At 44.2% G+C, this 17,006-nt stretch overlaps 1 protein-coding gene across 7 annotated transcripts in view; it reads right to left on the bottom strand.

Moving 5' to 3' along the window:
- COL26A1 (collagen type XXVI alpha 1 chain) overlaps positions 1–17,006 on the bottom strand; it is a 168,473-nt gene that overhangs the window by 116,476 nt on the left and 34,991 nt on the right. For 5 of the 7 annotated variants that reach the window (XM_042025973.1, XM_042025971.1, XM_042025974.1 and 2 more), the window contains exon 3: positions 16,265–16,368. In XM_042025973.1, coding sequence (XP_041881907.1) covers positions 16,265–16,368 — 104 coding nt within the window. The remainder of the gene's footprint in view (positions 1–16,264; positions 16,369–17,006) is intronic. The other 2 variants (XM_042025972.1, XM_042025978.1) reach the window with 1 other exon arrangement.

The following is a 17,006-nucleotide window of genomic DNA, read 5'->3' as shown; positions in this document are numbered from 1 at the left end:
ACTTGGAAAACCAGGCACCTGGGCACCACAGCAGAGTTCTCTTTCTCCTACCACCCTATAAAACAAAGCTACCCAAAATAGCAAGCCAAATTTTGGAAAGGTTGCCGTACATCACCCCTTGTGTGACCTTGCCTGAGTCATGACTGGACCCAAGAGTCTTCTTCTCTAGCTCTGGACTCTGAGTAGATGGCTACACTGCTTCCCTTGAGACCCAGCGAGGCAGAAATAGGAAATGAAATGGAGAACAGGGAGGAAATTCCATCTCCCAACACAAAAAAATTAAGAGGCAGTCACAGAATTCTCCTGGTAAGAGGTAAAGAAATACGTATGCAAGAGTGAAGGCTAGAGACACAGAAATATCTTGTTAAATTTTTACAGTTTAACCACTGAACAAGCTACTTTCTCTCCATAATTTATACCTGAATTGTGTGTCTAGACATGACATCATCTTAAGGTATGCCTTGTGTTCTGTGGTAAGTTTACAATAACCAGAACTTATAATTGCTGTGGTTCAGGTCAGCAAAGGCGGAAAAAATATTCAAAGCCCCTTCTAAGCAGCTGTTCTTGGTAATCGCTTTAGTCTGTTGTTTTCTGTCAAGGAGACAAGGCCTAGCAAATGCTAAAAGCCAACACTGAACCAACTCCCCTTCCTACAAGTGACGAATACCACAGATAATCTTCAATCCTCAGTCAGCTTTATTTGGTATGGTTCATATTAAAAGAGTGAGGGACAGCCAGATAAGCAAGGGCAATAAAAACATCTACTGTGCCTATGGAGATTGATGGCTATAGGCACCCAGATGCTGCTGTATGCCCATTATCCAAATATCCTGTGGGGCTCAGGTGGGATCACAACAAATTCCAGCATATTTTCACTACTGAGGCAGAAATCCCAAGGCTATGAAATCTGGAACCCCAGCGTAGTTAACGTGCACCAGCCACTCTTACTGGAGGAATGAACCCTGCCGTTATAAGGGCTGCTGGCCAAGTGACTTTAATCACATGAGGAGTTGCAATCACTGCCCTGGAGAACATGGCCTGAAGCATCCTATTGCATCAATGAAGTGGAATTTAGTCATTGGAGTGAGGGAGGAAGCTGTGTAATCTGAATGCTAAATGATGTTTGGGGGTTTTGGGGTTGGTTTGTTTGCATGGGCAGGCTGGATATCCCAGGAGCAGGAGCTGGGAGCAGAGCACACAGGAAGATGCTTCAGGGCACATCAAAAGTGTCTTTATGGCAGCAAACACAGAGAAGCTCCCATGCTGTCAGATCCAAAGCAATTCCAAGATCCCAAAGAGAAACCTGGATCTGCAGATGCATTGGATGGAACTCTGCCCACAACGTGCATCTCAAAAGGCACGGGTATGTCACACACAGGGAAATTGTTCTCTAGAACAAATAGTCCCAGTTGGAAGGGACCTACAACAATCACCTAGTCAAAGTGCCAACCGGTTTTTTGGCAGGAACATTAATGCGGGTGAGAAGGAAATACACAGAAGGTTACACACTGTGCTCCTTCTGGTTATGTCAGTGGGCAGAAAAACAGCAGCCAAAATAAGGTCAAAGACAACAGGCAGAAGTCTTAAGTAGTAGTTATTGACAGCAAAGTAAGCAAACTCCTAAGTCAGAAGGTAACATCATGACTATTGCTGACATCTAGAAGGTATGAAAGACTCTCCAAAATCCAGCTTTCTGCAACAGCCTGGAAAGACCCAAAAGACAGAGGATTTGACAACCACTGTCCCTTTTTGTCCATGTCACACAAGTGATCCAATCCAGACCACACAAGTGCTCACAGTTACAAGAATATGAGTGGGTAGAATCAACATATTGATATGTTTTGAAATAAAATCTCCATCCCTTTCTATACAGGTGCCACTGAGTTTTGTTATATTAACATCAGTGGTCCCACTCTCCTCTGTCATCTGTAGTAGTCAGAAAAAACTTGATGATTACTTCTTTGCTCAACACCCTCTCAGAAATTGGGAATCATTTCAGCTGACAGCAAATGGGAGAGAGCCCATACTACTGCACCAGCAGAGGCTGATTATTGCACCCAAACTGAAGTTAGCTTCTATTCAGCTGGTTAATGCAGACCCAGAGCTAGCTCAATCCTGCCTGCTCCAATCCACATGGATGGGACATCAAGCTGCACAGGGATCTGTGCCAGAACAAGGGGTTTAATAAACATTTCAAATCAGCTGCACACCTGGACCAGCAAACCCGGCTGTTGTAGTGCAGTTTGTGCAGAGTCTCCGGATGATTCCCAGGGAGCTGCTCAGTGGCACACTGCTCAGGGCCAAGGGGAGAGCTGAGGAGCAAAGGAAAACCATGACAAATGCTGGCAAGGACTGCCCCAAGATGGCTGGTACTCAGGAGCCAGGGTGAAAAAGAGAAGAAAGTGCCCACTGCTTTTCAGTGCCAAAGCAAAAAGCAGCCCTGAGAACACCACTGCTCAGTGGATCCCCTGGGAGCAAGCACATTCCTGCCCCAGTGGTGCAGCTGACCCATCACATCCTCTGTCCCAACCTGAGTGTACATTAGGGGCTACAGCTGGCTTATAATGAAAGTCTGAAGTCATCAGGGCTGTTCTGGCTTCAGTTCTTGTTGAATATCAGCCCAGGTTTGGTCAAAAGGTTACACAGGTTTTCAAATAGTTCCAGCTTGCAGTGACCAAAGGTTGATTTAGGAATTGCTGTCAAAGCATATTCACATTTACAGTTCTACAAGCTGCCATAAAAAGCCAGGTGAAGATCACTGTTTCTGCTGATTTGAGATACAAATAATGTACAAAAAGATGTGGATAGGAAAAGAAATACTCATTCACTCTGCAATCATCAAATTCCAAGGAGAAAGGACTGATAAATAATCAGCTTTTGATATACTTCAGGAAAATCATCGTCTCTTACTCCTGACCACTTCTAATGAGTTTGAGGCATCAAATTTACTTTTGCTGTCTCTGTTGCATCAATCAACAAAGACCAAAGCTTAACAGCTGAACCTGTAGCAGAACACAGATTCCAGGGTGAAGATTTTTATTCTAGTGTGTACAACATTCACATTTGTTCAGGTATGGGAGAGCAGTGCTGAGTGTCAAAGGACAGCCACTGCAGAAAATAAAAGTGTCCACTAGGCATTAATGGAGCCATGTAAATGCTCATTCCCATTCCCCATGAGGTGTGTGAGGGATCCGGCTACGCTGGTCTGTAAGGAGCTTACAGTTTTTATGGTTAGTATCCCAACTACTGCTGGTAGACATTCTACCTCCCTAAGACAAGGGCAGGGCAAGAATGATACCTTGTGCAGACACATTGCTCTGTAGATGAACTCCTCACATTGCAAGAAGGGACTATTTTCCTGGGTAGCTAATAAAGAGCTGCCGCCTTGCTGTGAGTGCTAATATTAAGACAAAAGCAAGAATCTTCAAGTTTATGTTAAACATAAACCAATACTCATCCTCTGCATCCCACCCAGACAGACCAGATGCAATAGAAATAACTGCTTATTTATGTTCCCACAAGGACCAGCGAGTGCACTGCACAAGGACAGTGTTCAAGGCATCTCTGGCAGATCACACTGCGAGATGTGTTTAGCAGATCACACAACTGGGAATGCTTGAAAAGACACTGTTTGCTTAATCACTTGAGGCTAAGTTAGAAAAGATCAAACAAGCCAAGTTTAGGAGTAGCTTGTTCCCCTCCTTGAATGAGCTGTAACTTTTTACAGTGCAGAGCCCTGCAGCAACACAGCAGAGCCATCCCTACACAAGTACTTTGAGCCATATGGGTTTAACAACTCTCCACATCAGTAAAGAGAAAACCAGAACCTTTGTTACTTAGCACAGGCCTCTGCTATCGAGGCTAAACACTGGCTGACAACAGCAACAGGTTTGTATCTCCACCCAAATTGGCTGCTGAAGAACTAATTAACCAAGATACTTCACAATTTCTGTCTGTGTCTCAGGGGTACCACAGCACTTTCTACAGCTCACGCTGCAGGAAACTCTCTTTCCGTGAGAGCAAGACCTGACACCTTCAACAGAAAGCTCTAGTGCTTGATCTGGGGAGACACATTTGACAGTCACTGGCAGCAGGACATAGTCTAATTAAAGCCCATCTGCCACGGATGTCCCTCATGGTTTTTAGAATGAAGGACCACCTAGCAATGAACACAGGCCCTGCACTTCCCACAGTGGATACACGCCAAAACTTCTTCAGCATTACTGCTACAAAAGTCATTATGTACACACAAATGAAACATCAAACTCTGAATCCTGCCTGGGTCTGGCTTCTTCTCTTTTAGGCTTGAGTATATTTCATTTATAGGAAAAGAAGAAAAAAAAAAAGCCGTTTTTTCATCTCTTATCTCCACAACCAGGTAAAGGCTAGGACATCTTCTAGCCCCAAATTTCTTTAATGCTTCTGACTTTGTTAGAATTGCTTCCCAGATAACTTAAGCCACTGCCTGGGCAATCCTGCACCCCTCTCTGTTATTTTATTGCTCTTCTCTTGGATCTGCCTACAGTGGAGGCATCAGCCATACCTGGCACTGCATGGCATAAGGAACAGCAATAAAAGCCCCGAGCACTATTAGCCTTTGAGTCCTCATCTGATGGGATTAGCAACCAGAAAACCGCAAACGCTACAAGAATTCTCCTGTCAAGAACGAACACATGTGAGATGTGGTTGCATCTGTAGCATGACCCTGCTGTTGCCTCTCTTTTGTGCTGCACCCATTGCTGTGCATCTTGAAACATCTGTGCCTTCCCAGTGACTGATTACCCAGAGACACGCAACAGAGCTCGGTATCTGTGCGAGGCCGGGGACTGAACCCTGAGTTTATTACAGAAGAGAGCTGGAGGGAGCTGCTTGCCAGAAATCCAAACTCTAGCCAACAAGTCCCTCCAGGCTCACTTGGAAAGGTCTTGTAACCTCATTGCCGTATGCCTGCTGGGCTCAAAATGAAATGCAAACTTGCATGTTACTTGTGGATTTGGATGCACTATCCAAGGAGAAACAAATCAGGAGCCCGAGCAAGAAGCATATGTTACGAGTCCAGAATAAAGTTTATCAGTCCTTAATGAGCTTCATGATAGGGGATTTTCACAGAGCCATTCCTCAGTGTCTTTCCTGCTTTGGTTGTTGAGGGACCTAGTACAGCCTGGTTAAGTGGTGATGTTTCACTTGCTTATGCATTTTGATGAAGTCTTTTATTAAATGTTGTTTGAAATCTGATGGTAGATAAAAGCAAAGCTCATTTCTCCAGCAGGTTTTTCCCAGTCTTCATCTATTTAGGAATGGTAAAGTTGCTAAAGAACTATACAACAAGATTTCTTGACACTGCAGTGACAATCAGGATACCTTGCAGTGCTACTCTCGTAGGAAACATTTAATCAGACTTTCTGTAATCACATGTATGTCATCATTAGAATGGATCTACACCTACTTCTTGTCCAGTTTCTAAAAACTATGATTTTGTCTGAAATGACCACCAGTCATATTTAGAACAGCTTATTTGTGCTGATGGTATTTTCAGCTGTGTATAACACACACCTACTGACTCCTCCAAAGTTAACCAATCTGTTTAACTGTACAACATATTCAAACGCCATCTACCACGAAAGGCACATTCCTTTCTGAGCCAAACACTTCCCTTCACAGATGCAACACATCCCTTTACAGTATTTAAGGTCCTGGGGCTCAGATGTGCAATACAATTAGGACTGGCTTTCACATGAGTTTAGCACTTAAAAGGCCGAAGTTCCAATAAATGCTGAAACTTGGCCTCTCTGAGAACCACCAACACAAACACATGCAGATACCACAGTCCATGAAGGTTTTACTTGTTGGGTGTCAGGCAGTGCCATGGATTATTTAGTAGTAAGTGCTACACCTGGTCAGAGCATTTGTAGCACCAAACTCCAACATGGCATTTCTTCTCCTGAGTTTAGAGCAACACTTCATTCTGACATCTTCCACAAACTCCATTCCCACCCCTGAGATCCCACTACCTTCAGAATCTCTTATTTAAATCTGTGCATTTAATTATCCCTGCCTCTGTGGTTGTCCTTGATTGAATCTCACTTCATGGATTCTTGCCCAAATCTACAATTTAATCAAGATTTAACTGCATTTTAATCCTAGTCTACCACATACTCCCAGTACTGCTCAGCCTGCAACACACACAGATCCAATTAGGGAGGGCTCTCCATTCCTTACACTAACCTGGAAATGGAATAACAAGCCATGCTGGGCTGAGCACAGCCCTTGGTAAAACTCCATTTGCCACCTCTGCCCAAACAGGCACAGTCAGAACCCTCACTAACAACAGCACAGAGTTTCTTCTGAGTGAACTGTGTGTTTTGCAGTTGCACATTTCTGTAGTTTCCCATATGGAGCTGTACTAACTTTGCTGCCTTTATCCTTCTAATGGGCTCACATATAGAAGACAACATTGGAATGCATGTAACATGCTTTTGCCTTGCACTTCATATTAAATTGAAATTAAACACCAGGAGAAATTATTATTTGGAGGAACAGCTTTGGTTCCCCCATTTCATAACAAGGAATGGAGTAAGAATAAAGTCTAGGATTCAGCAACATGGGAATTCAATACTTACCTCTTGCTTTCACCTTGAAGTCTACAAAATATGAAACCAACCTCAAACTTCTCTGGAAAATTCACCTTTGTTCCTACTCCTGGACTTGAAATCCCAGTTCCACCTGGATCCAAATTCCTTGCAATCCCATTTCCCCATGGCAAAGCATCCCAGGATAGTTGTAATGGGGATTTAGGTACCTAGTTAATCTCTTCTCCCTGAAGAAAGCTTGTGTGGATGAGGCTTACCCTGCTTAGATCCTGCACTTGCATAAACCCTCCTTGTGCTGATGGTTTTGAGCAGCCCACACCTGGAATGAGTTACCACAGAAAACACAAGTGTTACTGTACCAATCACTAACTTGTTTAATGAAAAACCTATGTTAAAAAAGGGGGCGAAAAGGCAAGCGTCCCTAAGGTAGAAACAGGAATGTGTCCATCTGCTTCACCCCCAAATCTTGGCTCCAGTTCAGCTTGCTACCAACTGCACCACCTCATGTACTCTGTGGCCTCCTTCAACCTTTCCCCTCCGTCTCACGCCCCCTCAGACACATCTTGCCACTTGCACATGCAAACAGCTTGCACTGTCAACAGCTTGGCCTAAACTTATTAAAAAACTCTCTGCAACAGTACCTTGGCCTGCAACAGTACCTGTCCATCTGCTCTCTGTGGAATGCTGGTGATGAAGTCTCCCATCTTCAGGATTTTCCTTTATTCTCATGTCTTTAAATCTCAGGAGTACAAGATATTTCTCCATCACTCACACAAAGTGACAGCTCATTATTAGATCAATTCTGCACAGGTCTTAGAACTCGTGTGGTGTAAAGTATGTTCTTGTCTTTGCCCCAGTAATGACAAGACAGCAATAAGAGATGGGAGCAGGATTCTGAACAGAGTCACACCTAGGGGTGAAGATCATGAAAACCTAGAACTTTGCCCCTCATCTTTCCCTTATCCTCACCAACATTCACCTCTGCACAAGTCTCCACTGCTTCTAGAGTCAGATACCACAGATAACTAAAAGTAAATAAATTATTACACTAAAAAGAAATGGCGCTGAAAATCAGGCCAGTCAAGTATTCTCCTGCAAGAAATTCAGTAAGCTCTTCCTCAAGAAACCATCCCATTCAGCACTGTTTGACAGCAATACTAAATCCACACATTTCATAACTAAGCCCTTGAAAAGCGATGGGGAGGGAGCTGTAATTTCGTAAGTGCTCAAAAATTAAACACAAAGCAGCTGGTTAAGTGGGTAATAGCCTTGCAAAGTCAGTGAAAGAAAGATACTCCTCATTGCCACCCCTTCCAGCTGTGGGCATTTCATATCAAAGGCCTGAGCCTCATTTCCTATTCCTGATAAAAAACAAGTCACTTGCAGCAGCAAGGAAACTTGGAAACAGTGTCAGCAGGTGGGTTTGATTCTTCTTCCATTGTTATCTGTAATTCACTTGGAAGGCATCAAACTGATCAGTGGACACCAATTAGAAACTATTCCTCTCATTCAGCTCTTCCCTATGCAAATGGCAGTGTACACTCCAAAAAGTACTGACTTCTGGTATAAACACAGCTCCACCCTTTCCCCACCACCTCCAAAGGAATGTGGAAAAGAGAGATAGGGCGGAGTTTTTCAGGAGAATGTTTTTCCTGATTTTGGTACTAACTACATTCACAGGATTCACAGCGTACCATGGCACATCTCCCTTTTTCCAGAGGACACTACATTGTCAGCAACTCCCAAAGGCTCTAACAGTGCAAGACTGACATAGGAGAAAAAAACAAACAACTCCCTTCTAACAGCCTCAAGCAAATAAAAGTTTCATCATTGTGAGGATGAATGGAAAACAAGTGATAATTTGGGGGGAAACGAGAGCTCTGAAGGAACAGCTACATGAGAAAGTAGCATGTTAAAAGCTCAGGGCTGAAGGAGGCAGTAGGGATTATGAAACAAGACAATGTCAAGAGCTTGCACATGCTCTTCAGAACCCAAACTTCCCAAGTTCTATTCTAAAGTCATTCAGGGGCTCACCTGGATACAAAACTTTCAGTATCTACCTAATCAACCACTAGAGATGCCTCTGAGCTAAAAGACACACTGAATGGTTTGGGTAGGAAGGGACCTTAAAGTTCATCTCATTCCACCCCTGCCAAGGGCAGGGACACCTTCCACTATCCCAGGTTGCTCCAAGCCCTGTCCAGCCCTACCCAAGGGAAGATTATGCTCACTCCTGATTAGAAACACAGCAAATTCATAGGAAAGTCATTCACTATGAACAGGTGGGTCCTTCACTTGTGAATTAAGAAATACACAGCAGAAAGCATCCAGTGTGGTTGGGAGAGCAAAGCAATAGCTTATCAAAATACAGAAGATTCTCTACATACCACAGTAATTTGATGGGAGCTAAAAAATTTGGAACAGTGTAATGGTACAGCATACAGCTTTCCCAATTATGTTAAGATAACATCTGCAGATATTTAGCACTTCACATATTTTGACATTAGGTGCTCAATAAAATTCTCCCTGTTCAGATTAGAAATGTCCAAAAAAATGGAACTACTCAGATGCTGGAATGCAGTGTCAAAATATTTGGAAATCTAACTGGGATGTTTTGTTGTTGTTGTTTTTTTTTTTTTACTATGTATTGAAGGAGAAGATGAACACTTAGAAATTGTTCAAGTAGTCACAGAGTGCTGATGCCAGAAAGTGCTCTCAGCAGACTGTGGATACTTCCAAGAGTGACCACATGCTCCAGGAACTCCTCAGAAAATTTCATCAATTTGATCAAGGGTGACACACGTTATGCCTGAAGCCAGAGGTTGCTGAATGGTCAGCACAGTGATGGGAGCAGACAGCAAGTGGGTGACACATTGTAGGGTGGTTTGGGCTGCTCCTGGTGGATCTTATATTGAAGAGGCCACCAGAAACACAAGCAGAAGGTGGAACCTTGGAGCAGCAGGAGGTGTGTGCTGTGGAAGAAAATATTGGGGTAGGTACCTGTGTGCTACATCACAAACTTCAGTACTCAAGAAGCCACTTCCCCATTTCAGCAATTCCATCCCAGGTGACTCACATGTTTTGATACTTTTTCATAAAATATTTTTGAAGGTAGATTTACAGAGATAGTTACCACATTTTACCACCTACTTACTAACTGGAAAACTATGAGTAAATTCACGTTGTACTTAATAGTTGTCATAGGTTAGCAAGCATAGTCCCGGAAGGGACGTCCTTGCTAAGGGGTGCTTACAGTTTCCTCTGGGAACTGATAGAACCTATCAGCTGGCCAGTTTGAATATGGACAATTCTCTAAGCCACTTAAAGTTGTGATCACCTCTGTGATCCACATTTAAGAATAGGCAAACTCCCCCTCCAAGCTCTCTCTCGTTTCCGGCACTGGGACAGGTGGCTGCGGGCCCCGTGTGGGGGCCAGCAGGCCCGGCCAGGCCCTGCTTGGGCCAGGCCGGGCCGGGCCATGGCCATCATGAAGCCATGGACCTGTTCCAGCCGTGGAACCCCCCCCACTGCCTTGCCGTGGGCAGCCGGAGCGGCTCGGCTCTCCCCCCTCTCCACTGCGATAAGAAAAATTCAACATTCCAGCTGCAAAGCTGCAAGGCCAAGGTGAGAGTAACCCTTTTATTGCTATGAAGAGCTGAAAACCTGAGGGAAGAGAGAGAGGAGATGCTTAAAGCTGAAATTCTGTTGTGAAGCTATGATATATCAGAGTATCCTGTTGTAATTTCATGAAGATATGGGGGGTGGAGTGTTCAACTCGTGAGCAAAAGCACCTGTGCTGAGATAGGCAGATGCTGACACAGGTGTAATTTCATGAGAAGTTTGGACAGGGAGAGATGAACCAGATGAGGACTTTTGCTCCAAACGGGAAAGGAGAAAACCTCAGTCCGTAGAGATGAACCAGATGAGGACTTTTGCTCCAAATGGGAAAGGAGAAAACCTCAGTTCCTAGAGATGCTCCCAGAGATAGTCCTAACGATGAAGATGATGAAGACCCTTTGCTCCCAGGGAAGGAGAAGGGCCTCTGTTTTTGTTTCTGAACGGCTCAACCTTAAAATTGTACCCCAAAAATCTTCAAGAGTGGACCCTCGAAAGCAGTTGCGGGAAAAGCTGCAAGTCGGGGGAAAGGACTCACACGCAGGCAGAGACTCCTCTTCCTAAATGGACTGAACAATATTTGGAAGTGGGTGGCTGTCTCGTTGTGATAATGTTTTCATAGCATGAGCAAGAAGAGACTTCTCTTTCTAAATGGACTGAACAAGGTTATTATGGAAGTGGTAAACAGACTGAACATCTTAAGGGTTGTCTTTTCACATTGTCAGTGGGAGAAGGGAGGAAGGTGGGGGGAGGAGGAGAGTTCTGAAGGTGGTATAATTTTTTTTCTTCTTTTAGGTCTGTTAATAAACTTCTTCATATTCTTTCAAGTTTGGTGCCTGTTTTGCATTTCTCCTAATTCTTATCTCACAGCAGATAAACAGTAATGAGTATTTTGGACCAAACCACTACACTAGTCTATAACATTTATTCACATAATTCACTTATTGTATCTAACAAACAAACTCCAGCATGAGAAGATATTTTTAGAAGCAAATTTGCTATGTGGAACCAAATGTTGTATTTGGATTCAAAGGTCTCAAATGAGAGCTAAGCCACATTTCCCAAAAGGAATTTCTGAACCAGCCACTAGTAGAGAACTACATCCCTGTTAGATCCAAACTTGAAGGGAAGGAACCTCAGTCTGCCACATTTGCAGCACAGAACTGCCCAGCCACTCAGAGGGCACTGAGAAGACCACCTTGGGGAGAATTTCACTGTTCACATGGAAGCTTTTGTTTCATGACAGGAGTTGGACTCAGCTGAAGTGGGGAAACATCACTGAACCAGGATTCAGCAGTAACAGGAACAGGCAGTGCAATGGCTCTGACTCCCACTGTTTTCTCTTACACTTTCTCAGTTTCTAAGGGAAGATGAAAAAGCTTAGTGCCAGCAAAAAGCTCTGCTGAAGAAAGAACTGAGGTACTTGAGAAAAGGGGAACATGCAAGCTCAACTCCTGGAGAGAACTGCTGTGATACTACAGGAAATGTTACTCCATAATCTCTGTGTTGCTTTTTCACACACATGGGCAGTTCTGTTTTAATGGCTCATGGGGAAGAACAAGGCTTGGAGAAGTGAGGTCCCATCAATACCACTATGAATTCCCTTCCCTTCAGAGCACTTCAGTGGGCTTTCAAACTTTCAGGTCTCTTGTTTTGATGTCCTTTCTCACAGTCTCATCAAATTTTGTCTCATAATTGCATTTGCTCATTTAAGATTTTCGTGGCGGTGTTGTTCTGCATCTCTACTCCTGGGACCAAGAAATTTTGTGAACCAGCAGTAAAAAAGAGGGTTTTTGCACTCTGTCATACCAAGAGGCAAGTCCTCTTTTTCTTATGCTGCTTTGAAAACTGTAAACACATGGGAATCTAAGAGGTTTGAAAAATATCAGGATGACAAGAAAGATACAAACAATAGTTATTAAAAGTAGATAATAATATTCCAAGAAATGAGGAGGGGGAGACATTAAAAAAAAAAAGGAAGTTTTCCAGTTAAGCCATTACTTGAACAAGGCTGCTCAAATTTCCTATCTTACTTGCATTCTTATAGAAAGAAAAAAAAGTAAGCTTGGAGTCACAATAGCATCACTTTAGAGGTGCTGAGGTTACTCTGGGAGCTGTTTCTTGCCCAAACAGCTAAGCTGCCTACCATCAATCTGCTTCTGGGGTAAATAGGATACTGGCTACTGTCCCAAACTCAAGCAGTACAAACAAACAAGGAAGAAAGCTATGCTATATTTGTAAAGTAAAATAAGACCTTGCCTGGCTGGAGAGCTCCAGGGCAGCTCTGAGCCCCTGAATTTGCTGGGGACACTTTTCCTCTCCCAAGAGGTTGCACTTGCCTTTGAACTTTCAGCCATACAGAAAAAAGGCTGAGTTGAAATGTCATCATCATCTTGGATTCAAATCAATCAGCTTGATGCATGATTGCAATGGCTAAACCACTTCACCCCTGCACTGCCCTCATCCATATGTTCTTTATATCAGCAGTCAGCAGACTGGGTGGCTCAGTGCATTCATTTCCTGTCCTAGGCTTGGGCTTCACTTTAAACAAAACAAAAACCTCCTGAAACTGGAAAATAAAAGTTAGCATCTAGTGACAGTTATATTCACCAGACTTGTTTGCATCAAGTCTCTTCCTCCATCCAAGGAAGTTGCAAGAAACCCTTAGGGAAGGCCTGGTACCACTGGTGAATTTTTGACTATCAACTCAATGAGCAGGTCACAGTTCTACAGAACCAGTAAAGGAACTTGAGATCTTTCAAATGCTGACATACTTGGGCTGAGTAGACAGCAAGGAAAGGAAGGGGAGAAAGGCCCAAGCAGTGTCAGCTTGAAAAGGGAATCAGGTTGGAAACAGGGCGATTTACCTCAGTAAGTTAATGGCCCACTAGAGCAAAATCTCCGTCCACCTCTAGAGCTGGCCTTCCTCCAGACAATGCTGCTCTTTATCAGCTTCAATACAGGAGTTAGATTCCCAGGATAATTTAAATCTAAAAATGTGCAGCTTTCAGCATTAATGTAGGTGCCTGTCACCTTAACTGGTGACAGTTAAGTGGTTACTGTCTGAAGCTAAACTTATCAGCTGAGGATGGAGGCACTTCAATGACTGAATTGCATTTAACAGCTTGCTCTAGCAGAGGGCAGTTTTCCCACTGAAGGTGTGTTACAACAAGCCAGTCTGCTCAGGAGTCTGTCATACTTTGGGGCTAGACACCCACACTGAACTGCTGCTTTTGCAAAAGAAAAGCTGACCTGCCATTTGGGAGATCACAACAAGTTATAATATCAGAAATAGCTGCAGCCTCTGAGTGCTTTCAAATTCTTTGACTTCTTTCCTCGGTTCACCTTCTCCCCATCCTGTCTTCCCTCATAAAATGCTAAAAAAAATAAATTTTAAAAGGGCAAGGAAGGCTTGATATAAGGACAGCTAGTAAAAATAATCTATCCTCCAGATATGCTACAGTGGTTCCCCCAAAGACAATGTTCCAGAACAGCACAATAAAGGAGCCAATAATAAACCTGCTCACTGAGGATTAAAGAAGGAATCAATAGATCTTATAGGTAGATTGATAGCACCAGGATGCAAAGACCACCATCAGCCATGCCCATGCACACACAGCTCCCAGAACTCTGCTGTGTGCTTCATCAATCCATTACCTCCTGGCTTAGTCCATGCTACTGATGGAAACACAACCTCACTATTCCAACACCCCTTGGCAAAGGAAGTGTTTCCCTTCAGTCTCCAGAACCAGGAGATGTTGCAGTGGAAGCTCAGAGCCACTGCAGCTGCCATTCCTTTGGCAACAGTGGCTGCCAGAAAAGTGGAGGATTTGCAACACAGCAAGAAGGCAAGGAAAAAAACAGTGCAGGTCCAGGCTGCCTCCAGTTTTACCTACCTCACATCAACTTCTAAAGCACCAGCTGCACATGCAAGTGAAATGAAATATTGAGTAGAAATCTAACTACCAAAGAAAGATTAAAGCATTTTGAGGTTCTACCCTGCTAATTCACTGTGGCTTTATCACTGCACTGCTTTTGTTTTGCTTCAGTTTAGTTTTCTGTTTCCTTTTGTCTGCTGTTTCCAGGAAGAACTCACACAGATAAGCATCCCACCCTGTCAGAGGAACCAAACTTGCAGTAGGGGAGAGCACAGAAAGGAAAAAGTACAAAAGGTCTTATATTGCGTTGCCAGAAACCCGAAAACAGCCTCTTTTTAGCCTCTTTAATTTCCAAGTGACAGTAACATTAAGAACTAACATAAGGAGTAAGTAAATATTTCCATTTTGAAGTTGACAGCTTGAAGGGCCATGCAGACCACTAGCCCCAGTATTTACACTAAAAACTAAGTGGCATAACCCTCCTGCACTAGAAAGGGGACTTTTGTTATTTTCCTCTTTCATTCAAGGGTATGGGACTGTCAGTAGCACCAGATGTTTTAGGGAGAGGAAAAAAAAAGGTAAAAAGAATCTCACACATGAAAGTAAGGGCTTACTACTGGCTTTCTGCTCACACTCCACAGACCATATCCAAGCCCAAAAGAACAGTTTCACCTTGAAAAGTAACTGTATAAAATTGTCACCTCGTTCCACAGACCTGCTCCTGTGAGATCGCTGCCGGCTTTCGCAAACAAGCTTATGTTGGCTTTTTATTTCCACTGGACTCTGCTGAGACGGATCTGGCACTGCAGGAGGGAGCTGGAATCTCTCCTTTGCACCAGCAGCACCACTAAGCTGCAGTAACTCACACCTGTCCAAACCTGCAGGCACGAGCAGGCTGCACACAGGGGCTCCTCAGGTCACAGGCACATCCTCACCCAGCTACACTGGAAGAAATAGCTCTGCCACCATCCCCAGCTCCCCTTTCCCTGCAGGGACAGGTAAAAACTCAAGCTGCACACAGCAGCTTCTCTCTCAGGCTCACTTCTTTTAGCATTATGTTAAAATGTAAAGCTCTCTCCTGCAAACTGCAACTTAGGGTGGCTCTGCCACTTTGTAAGACTTTTCTGGAGCTTCTGGGAAGCTATTGTTTCCTCAGCAGCCTGGAGCCAGCTGCCGTCTGCAGCCATCACTCCTTGGGACTCTAACGAGACAACTTCCTAGTCAGAGATTTGCCTGAATCGTGTGATTGGTATTACGATATCACAGCACAAAGAAAACGAGTACAAACAGCAGACTCGGAGATGTTGAACACCCCCAGTGACCCTTCAGCACCCAGAGACAGGCTCTGCTGACCTGATGCAAATGGACAGAAAACTTCAGGCTTAGTTTCTCCCATTCACAAGCTGTGAACTCTCATGTCAGGTTCAGCAGATGCCTTAATGCCTAAACCTGAAGCTTGGTGGAGAAGCAGGACTTGTTTCAAACCCCCAGAAGTAACAGTTAAAGTAGAAAATGTTAGGAACGGAAATGGTAAATATGCCCTATTGTGACAAAAAAAGGAAAATACTTTTTCCTCCTGCTCTGGAAAGACCCCTGTGTTTTCCTCTGCGTGATGCCAAACCCAGAACTGTGTTTTCACATGCACTGTGCAACATCAGTGTTGCACCAATACATCAAGTGGCAGGTAGAAAGAGGAACCGAAGGTATTGATTCAAAGCTCTCTGGGAACACACATTATTTATGTTCAGACCTTACAGGCATAAAACTTTCAGCAGCAGCCACCCAGGAACCAGCTTTTATTGGACACAGGAACTGATGGTGATAACAGGGACAGGGAGAAGATGACACACAAAAAGGAGAAAGCACATTTTCTGAACGCAACGGGGATGCCAAGCATGAGCACATCTCTAAACAGATTGAGGGAATCCCTGATTCCCTTTTCTTCATTTCTTTCCCCCTCCCTGTTCAGGCCTGTTTGCAGGCATTCCGAATGATCTGCTTTCCAAGACCACCTTTAAGAGCTTGTGTGTGACATTCAGATAACAATGGGTAGTGAAGGGAACAGGTGATTTGTTCCTGTGTTTAAGAGGTGTAGGACAAATGAAGGAGCAAACCCCAGCTCAAGGCAGCCAGTCCATCCTTGCTGCTCCGTAAGGACAGAGTCACTGCTGGATAACTCACCCTCCTCACAGTTGCTCCCCGTGAAGCCAGGACAGCACCTCCACTCCAGCGTGGTCACAGTTCTGTAGGACATTTTGTACGTGGGCCTGATGAGAGTCCTGTAACTAACACAAACAAGGAGTCAGCAGAATGCAGTGACCTACTCAAGGGCAGTGTTGCTACTAATTCATAGCACATCTTCTCACCTGGATATATCCCAGAGCACCCAGCCACCCCCAGCTACAGAGAAAGGAGTCACACAAAGTATCAGCAAGGATTTATTAGTGTGGATCTGATTCAACAGCTTTTATTTTCCTCCTTAAGCCCTCATGCTCTACTGGCTCTTCCCCACACCTCTCCTCCCCCAGGTAGCACCAGCAGCTTTGTGGAGATCTCACCACTACAATGGCCTGCAAGTAGCAAGATCATGACTCGTTTCCCACGCTCTCCCTTCCTGGGGACTTCTGTGACATTAAACAGAGGCTGGCAACAGCCTTTCCTCACTCAGCAGTAAGAGAGTTTCCCATGTCCCAGGTGCCTTCCCTTTCCCCACCACTCAGACCTGGGATGTACCAACACATCAACATGAACTTCATCAGTGACCTTCATGGAGCCTTTTTTCCAGCTATCTGACCTGTGCCTCAGTTCTCCCCCATCTGAAATAGGGTCACCCTCTTCTGGACCACAGCCAAGGTTCTGCAGGACAAGTTTGTGAGCTCTGTGAGCAGCACAGCATCCCCAGCGTCCCAATTAGAGCACAAGC

The sequence above is a fragment of the Corvus kubaryi genome, unplaced genomic scaffold (genome assembly GCF_017639235.1).
Source record: "Corvus kubaryi isolate FWS band 111438036 unplaced genomic scaffold, C.kubaryi_AGA036_p1.0 37284, whole genome shotgun sequence".
Taxonomy (NCBI): domain Eukaryota; kingdom Metazoa; phylum Chordata; class Aves; order Passeriformes; family Corvidae; genus Corvus; species Corvus kubaryi.
This window is presented reverse-complemented; position numbering and strand designations above follow the sequence as displayed.